Source organism: Candoia aspera, chromosome 1, assembly GCF_035149785.1.
Source record: "Candoia aspera isolate rCanAsp1 chromosome 1, rCanAsp1.hap2, whole genome shotgun sequence".
Lineage (NCBI taxonomy): Eukaryota > Metazoa > Chordata > Lepidosauria > Squamata > Boidae > Candoia > Candoia aspera.
In genome coordinates, this window is record NC_086153.1 from 339208005 (window position 1) to 339230924 (window position 22920).

Consider the following 22920-nt stretch of genomic DNA (forward strand, 5'->3'; position numbering starts at 1 on the left):
GTCACTAAAGTGATCATCCACCTCCAGCATAGAGCTACCACATGGTTTCCTCTTCCCTAATTCCAGGACTTTTTTCCAAATCCCCACTCTAGCCTACAGCCCTGAGATTTCCTAGTGGTCCAAAGGCCCAACCCGGATTATCTTCTGAGCCCAAAATAAATCAGCAAGGTCCTGCGCCCAGATGGGACCCCAAGGATGTACATTTTCATCTGGGATGTACACAGCTGCCCCCACCCTGGTGCCTGTTCGATATGTTGGACTTCAAGGCCCATAATTCCTTGCCAGCCTAGCCTTATGGGTTGAAACTGAAATCCAGTGCATTTGCACAGCCACAAAGTGGAAAACTTTGCCCTGCGTTTTGGAATGCAAAGGGAGTAACAAAATACTTGGCCGGATCTTATATTTTGACTTGACCAGGAAAAGTGCATTGTGTGAACACCTTGATAAGGCATGGTTTCTGGGCAGTCTGACAGTAGGTAACCACATGTTTGCTCTTGCCTAATTCCAGGACTTCTTTCCGAGTTCCCACTCTAGGCTATAGCCCCGAGGTTTCCTAGTGGTCTCCCATCCAAAGGCCCAACCTAGCTTATTTTCTGAGCCGAAGATAAATCAGCAAGGTCCTGCCCCCGGCTGGGACCCCACGGACGTACATTTTCATCTGGGATGTACGCAGCTGCCCCCACCCTGGCGCCTGTTCAATACGTTGGACTTCAGGGCCCATAATTCCTTGCCAGCCTAGCCTTATGGGCTGAAACAGAAATCCAGTGCATTTGCAAGGCCAGAGAGTGGGAAACTTTGCCCAGAGTTTTGAAATGCAAGATGAAGATGATGATATGATATGATGATATGATAATATATTAATGAGGATATAGTACCACTGGTTATTTTTTTGAGCCACATAGAAAAAGTGGAACAGGGCTAAAAATACTGTACAATGAAAACTCAATGCCTTACGGTGCCCTTTATGTGTTTGTGCAGTAAATGTTGGATTGATGTCATTATTATTATTATTGTTGTTATTAGTGGTGGTGGTGGTAGCATTAAATACACAACAGCGTGAAATCACAGCTGCCAGTTCTTTAGCTGGCGTTGGCCTTCGTTCGCATCGAGTTCTTCCCAAGAACCTGGGAGGTCGTAATGTCTTGGCATGGTACATCTGTATGGATGACAGATGGAATTTTTTCATCATCATCATGATGATCATGGTCATGATTATTGTTATTATTTCTGTCTATACCTTTGCCCTCTTAAGTAGTTAAATTTTGGAACTGCATAAATGCTCGCCTTCTGGGGAAAAAAAATGTTTTGATTTGGATGCCACTATGCTGGGTTCAGGTCCAAGACTGAGGTTTCCAGTTCTCATTTCATGCCTGGCTGCCGAAAACCAAGGTTTCCGCAGCAAGCCATGGGACGGGACTGCTTTCCTCACCTCGCTGGATGCCTGGACCCAGAGCTAGACGGGGGCACCAGAACGTCCTCATCGTTTTCCTGGAACCTGGAAGCATTCCCCTGCCCCCCCCCCCAGCCCTTTTCAAACTGCATCAACCCACGCCAAGAAGTGTGGAATTTTAACAATTTGGCCCAGCAAGTTTCCAGCTGGAGCTTTTCTGTCGCAAGGCTGTTTTTTTAGAGGCTGGGGGACGGTGGTGGGGAGAATAGGATAGTTGATTTCACTCTCCCTTTAAGAATAGCTACAAGCCTTTGTGCTATTCACGGTGGCTGGAACAGACATTCCTCTGTCCCTGGAATTTTTCATTTCCTTTTAGCTCCTGTAGGCGACAAGGGGCATCCAGCTGCCTTCGTTCTGGTTGAAAGAATAGATTGTTTGCTGTGCCCGCCAGCCTCTTCTTTTTAAAAAAAAAAAAAATTTGCAGGCGGGAGAGGCAACTAAACACAATGCGCATTCTCCAGCCCCAACTGGACAGAGCGATTGGGGGAGAGAGCAGAAAGAAACCATTTGGTTTGCCAGAGCAGCACCCTTAAGTGCACCTTACATCTTCTCCTCTTTGGGTTGTTCCTTAGCTTGCACAACAGAACCTAGTTTTATTATTTTTTTCAATGCCCTCCTTCATCTTTAGTCTCACTCAGTCTGCTTTCTTGTTTTCAGAAGATAGCATTTTGCTTTTTCTAAAGGAACCTTGGGAAGAATTGTTCTCCCCTTCCCCTTCCCCTGTCCCCACCTTCCTTCCTTCCTTCCTCCCTCCCTCCCTTCTCTCTGCCAACCTCTCCCTCCCTCCCTTCTCTCTGCCATCCCCTCCCTCCCTCCCTCCCTCCCTCCCATCCATCTCCTTCCTTCCTTCCTTCCTTCCTTCCTTTTTCTTTCTCCATCCATCTCCTTCCTTCCTTCCTTCCTTCCTTCCTTCCTTCCTTCCTTCCTTCCTTCCTTCCTTCCTTCCTTCCTTCCTTCCTTCTGTTATGGCCATCCACTAACAGAATTGGACCGGCTTATAAAATCCAGTACAGCACACTGAGAAGGGTCATTTATTTTTTATTTATTTTTCTCTTAATTGTAAGCCACCCTTAGTCATCTGGAGTTGGGCAGCCCCTAAATGGAAATAAGTAAATAAACTAAACAAAAACTTTGGCTTGTTGAAATGCAGTAGAAATTTATAGGGTAGACTGAAGAGGGGTAGACTAGCCAAGCTGTTTTGCCTCCGTGTAGAGCCTGCACCTGCTTATTCTTCTGATCCAGCGCATGTCCTGCAGCTTAATGGAAAACACCAGAAGATCTGCATTTCTTTCTATATACTGTACATCTGTCCTTGACACACCAACCAGCTCTTTTGATGGAGCACAGTGGGAACAGCACAGCCCCCCGCTTCTCATTTGGAGAGGGGAAAACTTGAAGGCTGGATGGGCAAGCCCTAAAGTAGTGCCCAAAAGAGAAAATAGAGAAGATTTCTTGAAAGCCAGCCCTGGCTTGAAGACCAGTCCTTGGCTACCAAGAGCTTGATCTAGACCAGTAGTTTCTCAACCTCGGCAACTTTAAGACGGGTGGACTTCAATTCCCAGAATGCTTGCTGGCTGGGGAATTCTGGGAGTTGAAGTCCACCCGTCTTAAAGTTGCCGAGGTTGAGAAACACTGATTTAGACAATGCATTGGGCTATTATTTCAATTATGTTGCAAGCCACTTGGCAGTTTACTGATCTGCCAGTAGGACTGGATCTGAAGACCCAGATTAGACGTGCCACTCTTTCTGCAAACGCCATTTGTGTGTGTTTGTGTGTGTTGGCGAGGGGGCCCTCAGGTTCCTACAGGAGTGCATGGAAGGAATCTGTGTCCTTTTGCGTCCTTTCTCTCCTGGCCTGAAATGTGTCCCTTGGATCCCATTTGCATTGGACAAGAGCTCCGTTGGTCTAATTACAAACTTCCAGTATTAGCATATTCTTACTCTGACCTCAAAAGATAATGTTTCCCTCAAGATGAGCTGAGCGCCTGGTGTCTCAGCCCTGGAGATCCCTTGGCAACCATACAGACATGGTTTGTGGTTGCCTCTTCAAGGATGTCCTTTCAACTTCCCAGCCACCCCCTACTGCTCTAGCATGCAGTGGTCTCTCCCATCGACCTGCGAACTGGGGCCAGTCCTGCTTAGCTTTGCAAGCCCAGCCAGGTGTAGTTCGGTGCTGCCACCTGGTGGCTTGCTTTAATCCCTACTCCAGTCTTAACAATTCCCAAGAACAGGTAGTCCTCGACTTGCAACCATTCATTTAGTGACCATTCAAAGTTACAACAGCACTGGAAAAAGTGACCAACGACCCATCCTCACACTTGCGACCATCACAGTGTCCCTGCAATCGTGATCAAAATTCAGGGGCTTGGCAACCGGCATATATTTACGACAGTTGTGGCATCCCGAGGTCCCATGATTGTCATTTGCAACCTTCCCAGCGGGCTTCTAACAAGCAAAGCCAATGGGGGAAGCCAGATTTGCTTAATGACCACAGCAAAAAAAAGGTCGTAAAATTGGGCATGACTCACTTAATGGCTGCCTCACTTAGCAACAGAAGCTCTGGTCCCAATTGTGGTCATAAGTCAAGGACTGCCTGTATTTTATTTTCTCTCTCCTAGAATAAGGGAAGAGTCGGCCTTGGACTGGCAAGACCACTCAGCTATGATGTTCTCTCTCTCTCTCTATCAACCTACCTTGCAGGGGTGTTGTTAAGGGTGAAATCAAGGACAGTCTCCCATATATGCCCACCTTGAGCTATAGTGAATGACTCACCACTTCATGTGACAGCCTGGTCCATCGGTTGACAGCCCAACTGATCAGGGTGTTCCTCCTGGTGCCAGCCTGAATGTTCTTCCTTGAGGTCTCCATCCATTGGTTCTGCTCTTGCCTGCCGGAGCAGCAGAGAAAAGAAGTCCCCTCCTGCTGATCCTGCCCATATCTGAGGACTGCTTTCTTCCCTCCCCTCAGCCTTCCCTGCTGCAGACGAAACACACCCAGGCCCTCCTAAGGCTTGGTTTCCAGACCCCTCACCATCTTGGCAGCCTTCCTGTGACTCTAGCTCCAATTTGTTGAACACAGGAGCCCAGGTGGGGCATGGCCAGGGCAGAATAGCGAATAGTGACTTCCTATGATCTGGACTCTGTTCCATTCCATGCACCCCGAGATAGAATTTGCCTCTTTTAGCAGCTCCATCCCACCGCCATCTCATGCTCAATTTGTGATCGGACACCCAGATCTTTTTCACGTAATGGCGGCTCTTCCCTAGCTATACTTGCTCCTTAACATTTGTAGAATCGTAAGACGTAAGAACTGAGGCCGGGCCCTGCTGCATGGGGCCCCTGGCCCATCCCGTCCAGCAGTCTGTCCTCCCAGTGACCAACCCACTGCCCAAGGAAGCCCACTGATCTCCCAGCAGATGGCCTTCAGAAGCAATCCCACCATCATCAAAGCCCTGGAACCCCAGGACTTCCATGAATGGGTCCAACCCTTTTTTGAAGCCAACTAAGCTGGTAGCCGGTCCCACATCTCGTGGTAGTGAATCCTAAAAGTGACCTTCCTCCTGCTGTCTAACCTGAAGCTTCTTCCTTGGACCTCTTCCCTGCTGGTTCTGGCTAGCCCTTGAAAAATTCGAAGACCTCTATCATCTCTCCCTCGAGACAACATTGCACTTCTGCAAACTAAACACATCCAGATCCTTTAACCATGCACCATCGTTGGGAGGGCTGTTCTCCCGGCCTATTTGGAGGGCCCCCGTTTGGGGGAGGCAGGTCTCAGTTTGTGCCGCCCACCCACCCAGCCCGGCCTTCTCTTGCCTGTCTTGAACCAGCTCAAAATCCGAGTGGCTGAAGCCCACCGTCAGCTGCAAGAGGAGAAATTCGCCCTGTCGGGTCCTTGCATTCCACTCCACTTGGCAGCGATGCTGAATTTTGGGACAGGGACAGGACACGCTTCAGGGTGCAAGAAAGGGTCAAGCGTGGGGGGACTCCACCAGGCCAGCTTGTGATGGCAGGGAAGAAGCCATTGCGTTGTGCACGCAGCTCCAGTACTTCCCCCTATAAAATGAAGCATAGGCAGGTTGTTTGACTCCTTTAAATAATATCCAGGAGGGAAATTATAAGTGGCTCTCTGGTGATCTTGCAGCCAAGGGAAAAAATATTACACTGCTGTGTTTTTTTTAAAGTTAAAATATCATGGGCTTTTTTTGCCTGAGGAGGGAAAAAGAAACTCTGAGGAAAAAGGAGGCTGCAGGAGATTATGAATAAATACATTGAAAGAGGTCAAACCAGCAAATGTGCTTGATGGATGCAGGTAAAAAAAAAATCTGATCTATTTAGTACAGCAGCTAAATAGATAGAAGGGAAAAAAATGTACAGGTAGTCTTTGCTTAATGACCACAGCTGATACTGGCATTTCAGTTGCTAAGCAACACGGTCATTAAGCAAATACAATCTGATTTTATGACCTTTTTTGCAGCAGTCATTAAGCAAATCACTGCAGTCGTTAAGCGAACCACATGGTCGTTAAGCAAATCATGTGGTTCCCCATTGATTTTGCTTGCCAGAAGGCAGCCAGGAAGGTTGAAAATGGCAATCATGTGGCCATGGGATGCTGCGATGGTCATAAATACGAACCTGTTGCCAAGCGCCCAAATTGTGATCACATGACCATGGGGGCGCTGCGATGGTCGTAAATGTGAGCTTGTTATAAGTTGTTTTTTCAGCACTGTTGTAAGTCTGAACCATCACTAAACAAATTGTCATTAAGTGAGGACTACCTGTACTTTTGTTTAAATAGTCGTGCAATTCATCATTCTAATGGGGGAGGGCTTGGTATGTTTTTACACCGCCACCATCAGGTTCTCTGCGGGGGGGTCAAAAAGGTCAAATGGTGGCCATGACCATGCAATCAAAGTCCCATTTCTTGTGTTGTAAAAAAGGGTGGGCTTTCAGTCATGAGGTTATGGCCAGCATTTGACTTTTTTGGCCCCTCCATACAGATGCCCTGCCCACCATTTTCACTTCCTGATCAACCCAAAGCGGTTTTGAGCCAACCACCAGTTGTCTTCCCATCTGCCGACCTCGAAATGGTAAGAATAGACAGAAGACCTCATGAATTGATCGGCAGAAGCAGCTTAAAGGAAGTCCAACAGCATCTTCTCCACAAGGTGCTGCAGCTCCTCAGTTATCAAAAACCTCCCTTCTCCCATTCTTCATGAAAGAGAAAGGAAATTAATCACCAAATCCCCTCCCAGCATGTTGGGTGTGCTTTCATCAGTCTCTTTCCAACTAAAAATCTCAGCAGTTGCTATGAGGGGAAGCTGGCTGACAGCAAAGGCACCATTCCTTCTATTTCTGCTCAAAGGCAATGGCCAGGGTGAATCCAACAGGATATTTACCTCTTGAGTTTTTCCAGAGTAGGTGCTTTGCACATGGTGAAATTGACAAGTTCTGTTTGTAAGCTGAAGCTGTAGGGAAAGTGAGTTCATAATAAGGGTTGTCCTAAATTTTGTCTGTGTTGCGTGCATGCCTTGAAGTCAGTTTTGACTCCTGGCGACTTCCTGGACAAGTCCTTGCAGTTTTCTTGGCAAGCTTTCCCAGAAGTGGTTTGCCATTGCCTGCTCCCACAGGCTGAGAGAGGAATTCTGGATGGTGGGAAAAAGTAGATGCAGATATTCCTCACTTAACAACCACAATTGGGATCGGCAACTCTGTCCCTAAGTGCCATGGTCATTAAGTGAAACATCGTCTGACCGCACCTGACTTACGACGTCAGTTCTGCTGTGGTTGTTAAGAGAATCATGTGCAGTTGTTAAGTGCAACGTCACGTGACCCCCAACTCACAACTTCCTGCCAGCTTCCCCATTGACTTTGCTTGTCAGAAGCCGGCCATGAAGGTCACATATGGCAATCACGTGACCGTGGGACGTTGCGACCGTTGTAAGTTTGAGGACCAGTTGTAAACCTACTTTTCAGCATCATTGTAAGTTTGAACGGTCGCTAAACAGGGCAGTCATAAACCGAGGATTACCTGTAGAGGCATTGCAAAGAAAATACCAGTTTCAGTATCTTTTCAAATACACCACAGCAAGCCAGGAATGAATCATGGCTCCTGAACATGGGTGATGTGAAAGCACAGAAGTCCAGAGCTGTTTTCAAACGAGAGACACATCCTCCGGGGAAAGGGGCCAGGGACCAGGACAGCCGTGCACGTCCCCCACTGTTGGCTTCCCAAGGACACCTAAGTCTGGATGAGCAACTTGGAGATCTCCGCTCTTGTTTTAAACCTGGCTTTGAGCAGACAGCATGGCTCCGATCCCAGGGCACCATAATATACTTGGAGGACTTTGCCAGCCTTACTAGTCCTTCTTTGAGTAACTTGGCTGATGGGCATCCACCTGATGGGGAGAAAACAGGACCTTCTTGGTGGTGGCCTGCATCCAGGCAAAGAAATTTCACCCTGGCTGGGCTGATCAACATATCACACACTAACCCAGTGTTTCTCAACCCTGGCAACTTTCAGCTGCGTGGACTTCAATTCCCAGAATTCCCCAGCCAGCAGGGAGTTCTGGGAGTTGAAGTCCCCGCAGCTGAAAGTTGCCAGGGTTGAGTAACACGGCACTAACTCGTTGACGAGAAGAGATGATCGGCTAAAGGTTTGCTATTCTCTGCAATTCTTGGGCGGAAAACGCAGTTCGGGCCCGTATGCTTTGAGAGGAAAACATGTTTTATCGCTTTTTTAAAGGGCTAATTCGGTTTTCCAGTTCAGAAGACGGTTCTCGGCTTCATTCAGAAGCCGCCACAAAGTTGCATGAGCTCTGAAGAAAGATTTGCACCATCTGTAGCTCGGGTGTATCGTGACGGACGCTCCGAAGCGTGCAACACAGACAGTTCTATTCTTACCAGCTATTGCGTAGGGGAGGTGTGATTAAGGCCGGCTGGTTTTTATTATAGGTTGTGATTTCTAATCTAATGTTCACATTTATTTTTAGAATACTGTGAGCTGCCGCCTTGAGCTGAGCCAAGTGTTGCTTCAGAAGGCTGGGGCGCATTTAAGCAGTTGCAGCGGCTTAAGCAAGGCCTTGGCTGATTCCCACGGAGAGCTAAGCAGGTTCAGACTTGATTCACCCTTGGACAGGAGACCACCAGGAAATCTGAGGGCTGTAGGGAAATCGGAAAAAAAGTGGCAGAAGAAGGGAGCAGTGAATTACAGCTATGGTGGACCAATGCACAGCCTTGTCTGTATAATAAAGAAATTCCACTTGACTTGTAGGAATCTTTATTATTTTGAAGAAAATATGGGGGGAGCAGAGTGAGGAGACACTCCGGTTAGAAGTTAAGAGAACGCTTCCCCTGTGCAGGGGGTTCAAGGTTTACATTTACACTGGAGACAGCCTCAGGAAGAGAAAATGCCCCCCATACAGGTAGTCCTTGTTTAACAACCACAATTGGGACCAGAATTTTGGTTGCTAAGCGAAGTGGTCATTAAGCGAATCAACCCGATTTTATGACCTTTTGTGGCGGTTGTTAAGTGAACCACATGGTTGTTAAGCAAATCACGTGGTTCCCCACTGATTTTGCCTGCTGGAAGCGGGGGTGGTGGTTGAAATGGTGATCATGTGACTGCGAGACCTTGCAACGATCATAAATGTGAACTGGTTGTCAAGTGCCCAAATCATGATCACATGACCACGGGGATGCTGTGACGGTTGTAAGTGTGAGGACTGGTTGTAAGTTGTTTTTTTCAGCACCATTGTAAGTCCAAACCATCACTAAACAAATGGTCATTAAGCGAGGACTACCAGTATTTGATATTCACCCATAACAACTCTCGCATCTTTGGGCATATTCACACAATACCTTTAAGGTGCTCCTATCTTGGTCTCATGCTGGCTTGACTCTAAACTGGCTTAAGGAAATACATATACATGGGCACATATATAAGTGTGTGTGTGTGCATTAACTCTGTGTGTGCATACACCCAGTTAAATTTATGTATCCAATATAAAGCATCAAAGTGCATCTATGTGCAAGCCTAACAACCAATTTATTCAAAATTTGCTGGTAAATTTCAGTCGCAAAAGCACGACTCTGCAACGTTTTCCTCCTTTTTGCCTCCCTGCTGAATATGAGTCAGGCCCGTGACATTCTTGTTGCATTTGTCAATCAATTAAAAAGGTAAAGGTTTCCCTTGACATTAAGCCCAGTCGTGTCCGACTCTAGGGGGCGGTGCTCATCTCCATTTCAAAGCCGAAGAGCCGGCGTTTGTCCGTAGACACTTCCTCTGTGGTCATGTGGCCGGCATGACTACACGGAACGCCAATAAAGAAGAGAGAAAGAGAAAAAGAGATTTGATTTCAGGAATGGCGATATTCTACTCTCCCTGCAGGTCGAGTGCTGTTTACAGGTTGGCAGAGTTTGGCTATCTACAGCTCATCACTAGGCATCTCTTTGGACTACACCCCCCATCATCCTTCCCCATTGGGCATCCCTGTTCTGTCTGCCCAAGGGAATTGGGCAGGTCTGTAGTATGGCCTTGCCATGTCTTTCTGGAGCTCAGCATTTGTCTTCCTGGAAAATCTCTGCCCAGCCTCCAAGTTTCTGGTCCTCATGGAGGCAGAGGAGGCAAGGGAATCCATCATCCCTTTCGGAAACCAGCCTGAAGAAGGTTTATAGAGAATGAAGGTTGTGGCACCTGCGTAAGACATTAGACAAAGCAATAATGAAGTAATTAATAAAAGAGGCGGAGGCAGAGTTTTTATACGGTTGATGAGAATTAGTGCGGAGAAGTTCCCTCCCACTGAGCCAGAGATGAACCAATCAGATTCAGTTCCCTTTCCAGAGCTGCCATTGGTTGGGGCACAGGAAAGCTTAACCCCATTTCACTGTCTGTTGGGTGCCTGGAAAAATTGGCAGAGCTGTGTCGGCATTTCTTATTTTTTAATTTTATTGGAATGGCTTTAATCGATAAAGGCTGCCAGATTAAGCTGGGTGCAGCACAGACATGTCCTTGACTGATCTTGAAGGTTGGACTGGATAAGTAGTTGGATGGGAGGCCACCAGGAAATCATGAACCTGCAAACAAGGGTTGGGATTTTCTAAACAAATCCCATCAGAAGGTTTCGTGGCAACAGGAAGTAGGCAATTTGCCATCTTTCAGGATTTTCTAATTTTTTATTTCACAATTTCCTCTGTGGCCCGGGGATATCCTGTTGGTCTCCTGTCCAAGCGTTACCCAATCCAAACAGGGTCACCCATCCAGTCCCCTGGAGGATTATCAAGAAAAGTTTCTTAACAAACTGACAATGAACTGAGAAAGTCTTTTTTTTTTTTTTTTAAATGTGGATACGAGTTCGGTCTTCCTTGATCCAGGGAGCAGATGAAGTCAGAGCATTGACCCGCTTGATTTGCAGCTTGTACAAGTAGTCCTCACTTAACGATCATTCGTTTAGTGATGGTTCAGACTTACGACAGGGCTGAAAAAACCAACTTGTGGCTGGTCCTCACACTTATGACTGTCCCAGCAGTCATGTGATTACGATTTGGGCACTTGGCAACTGGTTCTCATTTATGACCGTTGTAGCGTCCCCTGGTCACATGATCATTTTCGACCTTCTCAGCCAGCTTCTGGCAAGTAAAATCAATGGGGGACTGCGTGATTTGATTAACAACCACATGGTTCGCTTAATGCCCATGGTGATTCGCTTAACGACCACCACAAAAAAGGTCGTAAAATTGGGTCAGATTTGCTTAATAAATTATGGTTGTTAAGCGAGGACTACCTGTAATTAGGAGATGGGGTTCTGCTGAACCAACCTTTCAACTAATCCAGCGTCCCTCCTTGTGTTTCTCTCCCCCCCCCCATGTGGCCATAGGTCCTCCACAGTTCATCAAGCACCCCGTGGACCAGATCGGGGTGTCGGGAGGCGTGGCGTCCTTCGTGTGCCAAGCGACGGGGGACCCCAAGCCTCGCGTCACCTGGAACAAGAAGGGGAAGAAGGTGAACTCACAGCGGTTTGAGGTAAGCCGTCACTGTCTGCCTCTGGAAAAGCCGGAGGGAAAATCCTGGGAGGGTCTCCAAATGGAGACAGATTGGAAAAGCCAGTCCGTTCCCACGGCCAGCCAAGGCTCCTGGTTCAGCTGACTTTAGTTTTTCCAAAAATGGTTTTAATTAAGTAAATCCCTACCCCACCTCCAGGAAGCGGGCTGGATGCAAAGATTATTCTTTGGACCCCAGAGTTGTGTCTTTTGCCTGGTGGAACAGCATCCCTCTGGCCCCAAAGTCCTGGCTGTTTCTCCAGCTGTTCGGGCCGGGAGGTTGGGCAAATCACATCCTTTTGTAACTGACAAGGAACTTGCATCTTTCGCCTCCCAGACGGGGCTGGGGCTGGGGTTGCCTGCGCACAGGTCTGGCTCCGGGTGATGGCAACCAAGCCCAGTTGTGGTTCAGTGAGAACAGTTCCCACTATATCTGCCGCGTGGTCAGAGTCCTGAGGCAAACATGACAAAGCATTGGCCAGAAAGTTTTTCTTTCCTGGAATAAATTTTAACTGGAAGTTAAAGCGACTGAAAAATTGAGCCCAGCGAATTTGTTTAGGACTGAGACGCCGGGGGGTGCGGAGGGCTTCTAAATTCCTGTGATCAGTCCAAATCTCGAAAGGACATTTAGCGCCTTCCAGGAGGTGACACCAGGCTTCCAAAGCGGCTTTTACAGCAAAAGCCTCTTTTTCCCAAACATGCCACCGGCGTTCAGTTTCAGAAAATTTTCTAGACAAATAAGCGCAGGGTTTTAAGTGATTGTCAGAATCCTTCTGTAACAATATAGCCCCAATTGAGGAGTCAGAAGCATCAACTTGGACCACAAAGGGGCGTTCAGGATCAGGGTGCTGTAAAATAGGCTCAGCAGTGAAGAGGGCTTTTAACTTCTCAAATGCCGCCTGGCATTCAGGTGTCCAATTCAGCACTGCTCCAGGGTTTTTTACCTTGCATGTCTCCCCCAAACCCTTGGTACTCAGCAAGTCAGTAAGGGGCAAAGCAATCTCAGCAAATCCCTGGATAAACTGCCGATAATAATTACTGAACCGTAGGAAACTTTGTAGTTGCCTCCGGGTGCGGGGACGTTCCCAACTTAAAATCGCCTGAATTTTTTCAGGGTCCATCTCAATGCCTTTGTCAGATACCCTATAGCCTAGATAGTCAAGTTGGGTTTTGTGAAATTCACATTTGGAAAGCTTGGCATAAAGCTTGACATTTCTAAGCTTACTTAACACCTGTTTGAGGAGGCGTTCGTGTTCCTCCTCGGATTCAGTGTAAATGAGCACATCGTCCAAATAAACCAGGACCCCTTTAAACAAATGATCATGTAATACTTCATTAATCAATTGCATGAAGACTCCGGGCACCCCTGCTAACCCAAAAGGGAGGACTTTGTACTGAAATGAACCCAATGGGCAATTAAAAGCAGTTTTCCACTCATCTCCAGCTCGTATGTGGATGCGAAAATAGGCTTCACAAAGGTCGAGCTTGGAGAAAATCTTGCCCTTTGACAAATGGGCTAACATGTCTTTCATCAGTGGTAGAGGATATTTGTTGCAGATCGAGACGGAATTTAACCCCCGATAGTCCGTACAGAGTCGAAGCGTGCCATCTTTCTTTTCCCGGAATAGTACAGGGGCCCCAACTGGGGAATTTGCAGATTCAATAAACCCCCTTGACAGATTTTTGTCGATAAAGTCCCGTAATGCCCCAAGCTCCTTCTGAGTCATTGGATAAATTTTTGGCTTGGGCAATTGAGCATTAGGAACCAACTCTGGCACAATCAGTTTTCTGATGAGGGGGTAGCTGATCTGCTTCCATTTCTCCAAAAACATCTGCAAAATCTTGGTATCGATCGGGCAAGCCCTCTAAACGTGCCAAACTAGGGCGCGGCGTGGCAATTGCAGCCCTTCCAACCCCCGCTCTAGAAGCCCTCTCTGCGGCAGGGGCTTGGTAAAACCCATCCTTAAAAGTCAGAGTTCTGTGTTCCCAATTTATATGGGGGCTTCGATAAGTCAACCAGGGAATTCCCAGAATTACTAAGGGGTTGCCAATGGGTGCTACTATAAATTTTAAAGTCTCACGGTGGCTGCCCATTTGCATTGCGACAGTTCCAGTGAAACGGGTCACACACACCCCTGCCGTTGAACCATCCAACTGTGTGAAGATCAAAGACTGCTGGAGGGGGAAGCTAGGCAGGTCCAAAGCAGCAACCAGGTCAGCGTGAATCAGACACCTGGAACACCCAGAGTCAACTAAAGCCCAGACCTCTGTAGTCTTTGTGCAGGAGCCCAATTTCACTTTCACTGCTAGAGTGGGACAGTCAGCACTCACCATAGCATCTTCGCGCCCATCCTCCTCCACCTGCCCGCAGGCGCTCTTCATGGCAGGTGGCTGGCGTTTCCCGCCGGCTCCTTCGAGTCATCTTCAGCCTCTCCCGAGAAGTAGGGTACTTCTTCAGCGTTGGCCGCCCCCTTGGCTGCCGTCATCCGCCGCGATGAGGGCGGCGATTTGGCCAGCAGCTTGCCCGTTCGATCTCCAGCCTTGGCTTTTGGGCAATCAACTGCTCGATGCCCTTCCTTTCCGCATCGGAGACACTGGCCCTTCACATAGCGCCATTCTCTCTCCTCTTCCCAGGCTCTATAGCCTGGCCGGGTAGCAGTTGCGACACTTCGGGGTCCCCTCATGGTGGCTGGTTGCTTTTCAGGTTGTTTGGTTTGCATGTAGGTATGCTGGGCGTGCTCAGCCTTGCCGGCCAGACAGATCCATTCATACAATGTCTCTGGGTCGTCTCTACACAACGCCCACCTCAGGACGTCCCTGTTGAGTCCCTCTTTAAACCGTTCTGTTAAGGTTGACTGAGACCAGTCGGGAATTTTCCCAGCTAAAGCCTTAAACTCCAGGGCATAATCAGCTATAGACAGCTGGCCCTGGGTAAGATCCTTCAGTGCCTTTTTAGCCCTTGCCTTGGCTAGAGGATCCTCAAAATGCAGCTTTAACGCCCACATGAATTCCTCGAAATCCTCAAGCTCAGGGGAGTCAGCCTCACTTAATTGGACATACCAGTCAGCCGCTTGTCCCTTCAGCTTGGTGGCAATGGCAGTTATTTTAGCCTCTTCGGAAGGGAAGCAGGGTCCAAACTGTTTCATATAACTTTTAGCATTAATGAGGAAGAAAGACAACTTAGTTGGATCCCCGTCAAACTTGACAGAAAAGTCTTTCACCCCCGCTCCTGTTGGAGCTGAATCAGCAGCTGCTTGAGTGGTTGGGCCCCAGGTTACGGTAGTTCTCCTGTCTCGGGGTGGGGACACTGATGGACGGGCTCTGCGGGGTGGAGATTCATCCCGGCTTCGTCCCCGGCCCCGCTCCACCGGTGGTCCGGGTGAGGGGATGGAGGATGATTGCATGGAGCTGGAATCTCCTTCGCGCCTCGGCTGCCCCCCCCCCCCGCCGCCATGATAGAGACAGGGCTTTTAGCATGTACTCCATCGATTCCAATTTGGCCTCTACCACTCTTAGCCTTTCAGGGGTTTGAGATTCCTCCCTCCCTCGCGCGTTAGGCTGTCTCCCTGCTGATACCGTGGTAGATTCTATGTTTGGGGTCAGCGGGAACCGATACTTCCAGGACACCTGGGACATCCCTGGCTGGGGTTCTCCCATTTCATCCCAGGTGATCAACTCTGCGGGCGATTCGCTGGGTGCCGGTTGCTCTGGTGCTCTCCCATCTTCGGATTCCTCTCCCTCAGGGCTAGAATTTGAATGCTGCCGTGAACCTGAAGGTTGGGGTGAGGCTCAGTTCTCCGCTCCTGACCGTTGACTCGGGCATCAAGCTAGTCGGCTCCTTGAGTCTCCCGGTCGTGGGTTTGGATTTGGCCATTGTTAACTGTTTTCCCTCACAAGAAACTAATCTTGGTAGGAACTAACGGTACAACTTTGGGGATTCTCAGCTTTATGTAAGGATTGCCTATTCTAAAACACCATCAGACTCATGAGCAGGTTCATAAAGATATCTGATTTATTAAAGAATAGTATGCAGAATCACAGAGAAGGCTGAGAATGATGAAAGCGCGCCAAATTCACACTAAAAACCCTCGGTGCAAGTGAAATCCCTCCCCCCATAGAATCTTCCCAGGCTCACAATCCCAGGTGCTCCTAACGGCTTCTGATGGTCTGCGGGAAACGTCCTTGAGCAGAGCACACAGCCCAAACACATTCCATTGAGATGAACATAGATACAGAGCTTGGCACAAGGTTTCACAGCAGCTCCCTCCCAACAGAAATGTGTGTCAGCGCCATGGCATGTGAAACGTTACGATGTACAGTGCACATTGAAACAGTGAACATGACACCGTGCAGCTGATGGGGGTTTATGGATGGGATTTCCTGTTGTAAGCTCAGGCACCCTGGATTCTCTGCAGATGTTGTAGCCCAGGGATTCTCCATCAGGGTTCTGTGGCACCCCAGGGTTGCGCAAGAGGTCACGAGGGGTTCCCTGGGAGATCACGATTTATTTAAAGAATTATTTCCAATTCGGGCCACTTCACATTAAGGAGCTAAGTCTCATGCTTTATTTTTAGTTTAAGAACACTGTTAGTGCATCTACAGCATACAGGTCTGCATATGAAATGCAGATAACAATTTGGTAACTCCTGGCCTATATTTGAGCCTGAATGTGCAGGGGTTCCCCGAGGCCCGGGAAATATTTCAAGGGTCAGAAAGTTGAGCAAGGCTGCTATAGCTGGTGTTTCCATCCTGGTAGGCTGCCCGGAGTCACCGTTAAATTTATAAATTACTTAAATTAATATAGGTGCACGCAGACGCACGCACACACAGGATCCTGGGAAGTTGGCCCATTGCAAAAATTTTGGGTTTTTTTACACACACACACACACACACACACACATACCAACCTCTAGAAAGTTGACCAGCTACAAAGAATGTTATGTGTGTGCGTCTGTGTGTGAATATCTGTGTACACATGGACACACACACATACACACAACAGACCCCTGGGAAACTGACTGGATGCATACATACAAATGACACACACATACATGCACACACTTACACAGTTCCGTGGGAAGATGCCGGATGCAAATATTGTTGCTTTAATCATTTATGTAGAGAAAGCGAGGGGCAGGCAGATCGGCGTATACACACACACAGACTCACACACACACACACACACACACACACACACACACACACAGAGCCCTACCTAGAAAGCTGGCCTATTTACTGCAGCACTGCTTTTGAACCTCACAAAGGTCCCCCATCCCTTTGGGACATGGCTAACTCAACTTCTGACCGATGGACGTTTGGGGAGGAGCCCTGCACGCCACGACAGCTGTTTTGTAAACAGACCAGTCTCTCATGGCCACATTTTGTGAGCACCCCTGGCATATACTGTCTAAATTCCTCTTGTGCTCCTGGTGTGGAATCTTCTGCCAATTTCATATCCTTTTCCTCAATATTCCCACCCCCAAATTGTCCTTCCCCTGCATGCCTCAGTATGTGGCACACTCAATATATGGCAAGCTGAAAGTGCAAGAAAGGGGGGGGGGGAAAGTAAAAGAAAAGTAGAAAAGAAAGAAAAAAGACGTCTTTACATGGTTATAAGTACAATTATAAATTTACCTCTTGCTCTGTGGTTATAGAAAGAAGAGCGTTATGTGGCAAGCGATCTATCCTGTCTAATCATCAAAACCATAAATTGTAAAGGATCTGAATCCTTTGACCATCAGATCCTTTGATTTTTGGTTATAGTCAGATGAGGTGGCTGGGTTGAGGAGGAAAGACACAAAGCCTACAAGAAAGATCTCTAAAAAAAGACGGACATAAGAAGTCGTGCGCATTCCTCAGTATAATTGCTGCGCACAGCTTTGCACTTGTGGCCCGATCTGCGCATTTGGGTACATTATCTCCATGTTTGGGCACACAGTCTGCCTTTTTCTACACCTCGGTTTTTAAAAGGGAGAGCCGCCTTGCGACATTCAGAGGAGCAAACACCCACAGGATGAGCTTTCTGACTATTTATTTATTTATTTGATTTATAGAGCCACCCATCTGAAAACAGTGACTCTGCGCTTATCGTTAGAATCATTAGATAAGTTTGCCTTAAAATGGAAACTGGTAGTTGTTGCTGTTGTTTTTTTCTCGTTCCCACATTCCGCTGGTCCCTGTTGCTCCATATACCTGCCAGACTTGTTAAGATAGGTCCACCGGTGTGGAATTCATATTTCGCTCTAAGCTCCAGGTCTGTTGGGTGTGATGAAAAGTGCTTTAATATTTTTTTTCCCACATCTTTTGAACATTGCCCATGTTCATATTCCTGTGGAGAGGCTTGCATGTCCCAACAAACTTCTGTGCACTCAGATTTCTGGAGGACAGGATTTCATGCTTTCAGAAATGTTGGACGTATGGTGCAGAATCAGAAAACCTGCTGTTAGATTTTTCTGTTTTAAATGCTCAGAAGAGAGGCAAATTTAGGTCTTACTTTATTCATGTAGATCAGAGTTGGCAATCTTTGTCAGGAGCCTGTCACACAACGGTTGGAGACTCGCAACACACCATGGCTGCCCTGAAAATAGCATTGAGCTTTAAATAGCCAAAATCTCACAAAATCATCCAATCTCAGGCAAGTTGAGCAGAGTAGTCTAGCATCCCATGAAGTGTTAAGGGAAAGCGCCAACATTTCAAGAGCCTTGGTGACTCTGCAGCACTTTGAATATTTATCGGATGGTATAGAATTTATCGGATGGTATAGAATGCTAAAGCAGTGCTGGGTTTTGTTGTTCATTCGTTCAGCCGCTTCCGACTCTTCGTGACTCCATGGACCAGCCCACGCCAGAGCTTCCTGTCGGTCGTCACCACCCCCAGCTCCCCCAGGGACGAGTCCGTCACCCCTAGAATATCATCCATCCATCTTGCCCTTGGTCGGCCCCTCTTCCTTTTGCCCTCCACTCTCCCCAGCATCAGCACCTTCTCCAGGGTGTCCTGTCTTCTCATTATGTGGCCAAAGTATTTCAGTTTTGCCTTTAGTATCATTCCCTCAAGTGAGCAGTCTGGCTTTATTTCCTGGAGGATGGACTGGTTGGATCTTCTTGCAGTCTGAGGCACTCTCAGAATTTTCCTCCAACACCACAGTTCAAAAGCATCTATCTTCCTTCTTCCAGCCTTCCTTATGGTCCAGCTCTTGCAGCCATATGTTACTACGGGGAACACCATTGCTTTAACTATGCGGACCTTTGTTGTCAGTGTGATGTCTCTGCTCTTAACTATTTTATCGAGATTTGTCATTGCTCTTCTCCCAAGGATTAAGCGTCTTCTGATTTCCTGGCTGCAGTCAGCATCGGCAGTAATCTTCGCACCTAGAAATACAAAGTATTTCGCTGCCTCTACATTTTCTCCCTCTAGCAGTGCTTGGATACAACCCAAAAAACGACAGAATGATCTCAATTCGAATTCAGGGCAAGCCATCTAACATCACAGTGATCCAAATATACGCCCCAACCACAGATGCTGAAGAAGCTGAAGTAGAGCCGTCCTATGAGGATCTGCAGCACCTACTGGACAACACGCCTAAAAGAGACGTTATTTTCATCACGGGAGACTGGAATGCTAAGGTGGGCAGTCAAAAGACACCTGGAATTACAGGTAAGCATGGCCTGGGAGAACAAAACGAAGCAGGACACAGGCTGATAGGATTTTGCCAAGACAACTCACTCTGCATAACAAACACTCTCTTCCAACAACCTAAGAGACGGCTTTATACATGGACTTCACCAGATGGACAAAAACCGAAATCAGATTGACTACATCCTTTGCAGCCAAAGGTGGCGGACATCTATACAGTCGGTAAAAACACGACCTGGAGCTGACTGTAGTTCCGATCACGAACTTCTTCTTGCACAATTTAGGATCAGACTAAAGAGATTAGGGAAGACCCACAGATCAGCTAGATATGAGCTCACTAATATTCCTAAGGAATATGCAGTGGAGGTGAAGAATCGATTTAAGGGACTGGACTTAGTAGATAGGGTCCCGGAAGAACTACGGACAGAAGTTGGCAGCATTGTTCAGGAGGCGGCAACAAAATACATCCCAAAGAAAGAGAAAACCAAGAAGGCAAAATGGCTGTCTGCTGAGACACTAGAAGTAGCCCAAGAAAGAAGGAAAGCAAAAGACAACAGTGATAGGGGGAGATATGCCCAATTAAATGCAAAATTCCAGAGGTTAGCCAGAAGAGATAAGGAATTATTTTTAAACAAGCAATGCGCGGAAGTGGAAGAAGACAATAGAATAGGAAGGACAAGAGACCTCTTCCAGAAAATTAGAAACATTGGAGGTAAATTCCAGGCAAAAATGGCTATGATCAAAAACAAAAATGTCAAGGACCTAACAGAAGAAGAAGAGATCAAGAAAAGGTGGCAAGAATATACGGAAGACCTGTATAGGAAGGATAACAATATCGGGGATAGCTTTGACGGTGTGGTCAGTGAGCTAGAGCCAGACATCCTGAAGAGTGAGGTTGAGTGGGCCTTGAGAAGCATTGCTAATAACAAGGCAGCAGGAGACGACGGCATCCCAGCTGAACTGTTCAAAATTTGGCGAGATGATGCTGTCAAGGTAATGCATGCTATATGCCAGCAAATTTGGAAAACACAAGAATGGCCATCAGACTGGAAAAAATCAACTTATATCCCCATACCAAAAAAGGGAAACACTAAAGAATGTTCAGACTATCGAACAGTGGCACTCATTTCACATGCCAGTAAGGCAATGCTCAAGATCCTGCAAGGTAGACTTCAGCAGTTCATGGAGCGAGAATTGCCAGATGTACAAGCTGGGTTTAGAAAAGGCAGAGGAGCTAGAGACCAAATTGCCAATATCCGCTGGATAATGGAAAAAGCCAGGGAGTTTCAGAAAAACATCTATTTCTGTTTTCTTGACTATTCTAAAGCCTTTGACTGTGTGGACCATAACAAATTGTGGCAAGTTCTTAGCGGTATGGGGATACCAAGTCATCTTGTCTGCCTCCTGAAGAATCTGTATAATGACCAAGTAGCAACAGTAAGAACAGACCACGGAACAATGGACTGGTTTAAGATTGGGAAAGGAGTACGGCAGGGCTGTATACTCTCACCCTACCTATTCAACTTGTACGCAGAACACATCATGTGACATGCTGGGCTTGAGGAATCCAAGGCTGGAGTTAAACATTAACAATCTCAGATATGCAGATGATACCACTTTGATGGCTGAAAGCGAAGAGGAACTGAGGAGCCTTATGATGAAGGTGAAAGAAGAAAGTGCAAAAGCTGGTTTGCAGCTAAACCTCAAAAAAACCAAGATTATGGCAACCAGCTTGATTGATAAAATAGAGGGAGAAAATGTAGAAGCAGTGAAAGACTTTGTATTCCTAGGTGCAAAGATTACTGCAGATGCTGACTGCAGTCAGGAAATCAGAAGACGTTTAATCCTTGGGAGAAGAGCAATGACAAATCTCGATAAAATAGTTAAGAGCAGAGACATCACACTGACAACAAAGGTCCGCATAGTTAAAGCAATGGTGTTCCCAGTAGTAACATGGCTGCGAGAGCTGGACCATAAGGAAGGCTGAGCGAAGGAAGATCGATGCTTTTGAACTGTGGTGCTGGAGGAAAATTCTGAGAGTGCCTTGGACTGCAAGAAGATCCAACCAGTCCATCCTCCAGGAAATAAAGCCAGACTGCTCACTTGAGGGAATGATATTAAAGGCAAAACTGAAATACTTTGGCCACATAATGAGAAGACAGGACACCCTGGAGAAGATGCTGATGCTGGGGAGAATGGAAGGCAAAAGGAAGAGGGGCCGACCAAGGGCAAGATGGATGGATGATATTCTAGAGGTGATGGACTTGACCTTGGGGGAGCTGGGGGTGGTGATGACCAACAGGAAGCTCTAGCATGGGCTGGTCCATGAAGTCACGAAGAGTCGGAAGCAACTGAACGAATAAACAACAAATAGAATTTTTTAAAATGAACTTTTACAGGTAGTCCTCACTTAACAACCATTTGTTCAGTGATGGTTCAGACTTATGATGGTGCTAAAAAACCAACTTATGACCAGTCCTCACACTTACAACCATCACAGTGTCCCCACAGTCATGTGATCACAATTTGGGAGCTTAGTAACTGGTTGCATTTATGACCGTTGCAGTGTCCTGTGGTCATGTGATCACCGTTTTTTACCTTCCTGGACCGCTTTTGGCAAGCAAAATCAATGGGGAACTGCGTGATTTGCTTAACGAACACATGGTTCGCTTAACAACTGCAGCAAAAAAGGTCATAAAATCAGTCCAATTCTCTTAATGACTGCTTCACTTAGCAACCAAAAGTCCAGCCCCAATTGTGGTCGTTAAGTGAGGACTACCTATATTTAATTTGGAGGTTCTCTTGGCACCAGAAGCCGTTGTTTCATTGATGTATATATATAGATATTAAACAAAATGTTCTGCTTTGGGGCATCTTTGTGATTTCCGCTTCACTATTGCCAGATTTCGTCTCTTTCAGTGCCAAAGAAAAAAGGTTGCTCACACGTGCCTACACACTCACACACGCACAGATCACTTGGGGAGTGAATCTGATCACGGAACGAGGATGTTGGGGGCTTTTGTGTTACACATCCCTTCAAACATATCTCTGGATGGTCCAGAGCAGCGTTTCTCAACCTCGGCAACGTGAAGCCGGATGGACGTCAACTCCCAGAATTCCCCAGCCAGCATGCTGGGGAATGAAGTCCATCCGGCTTCACGTTGCCGAGGTTGAGAAACGCTGGTCCAGATAATTTTTACTTTGAAGGAGGAGAGAAAAGTACTCAGCAGTTCTCGAAATCATTTGTTTTCCTTAGAATCATGAAGCGTGTGTATTGGAAGGATCTCGGTATCCAGTTCCCGCGCATGTAGGAATCGATTCACCCCCAGCTGGTGTCCATCCAGGCCCCCACTTAGAAAGCCTGCAGGGACTGGAAATTCACCACTGTCCGAAGCAGAGAGTTTTACAACTCTCCCAATTCGACATTGCCATCATCAGCTCCTCTGACAAGGGATGGAAGTTGCAGGGCCACCTCCTTTGGGTAACAAGGCTGGCGATCATTCGCGACCTCCACATTTGTCTTTTGAATCAGAGAGTACAAATTCCTGCCCTGGGGTGGGGGTCGGGCTAGATGATCTCCAAGGTCCCCTCCCGCCTTCCATTCTACGATTCCATGAATATTTTATTTATTTATTTATTTATTTATTTATTTATTTATTTATTTATTTATTCAGATTTTGCTACCGCCCATCTCCCCCAAAAGAGGGACTCTGGGTGGTATCATCTGACCGTCCTTGTGATCTTGGCGCCAAGCTAATCTCTTGGCCGGCCTCGTTAATTGATCTTTCCTCCCTCTCTCTCCC

The 22920-nt window shown here is 47.2% G+C and overlaps 1 protein-coding gene across 1 annotated transcript in view; it reads left to right on the forward strand.

The window, feature by feature from the left end:
* The window catches only part of PTPRS (protein tyrosine phosphatase receptor type S), a 176250-nt gene that overhangs the window by 15395 nt on the left and 137935 nt on the right, over positions 1-22920 (forward strand). Inside the window, exon 2 of the mRNA XM_063290915.1 lies at positions 11323-11468. Coding sequence (XP_063146985.1) covers positions 11323-11468 — 146 coding nt within the window. The remainder of the gene's footprint in view (positions 1-11322; positions 11469-22920) is intronic.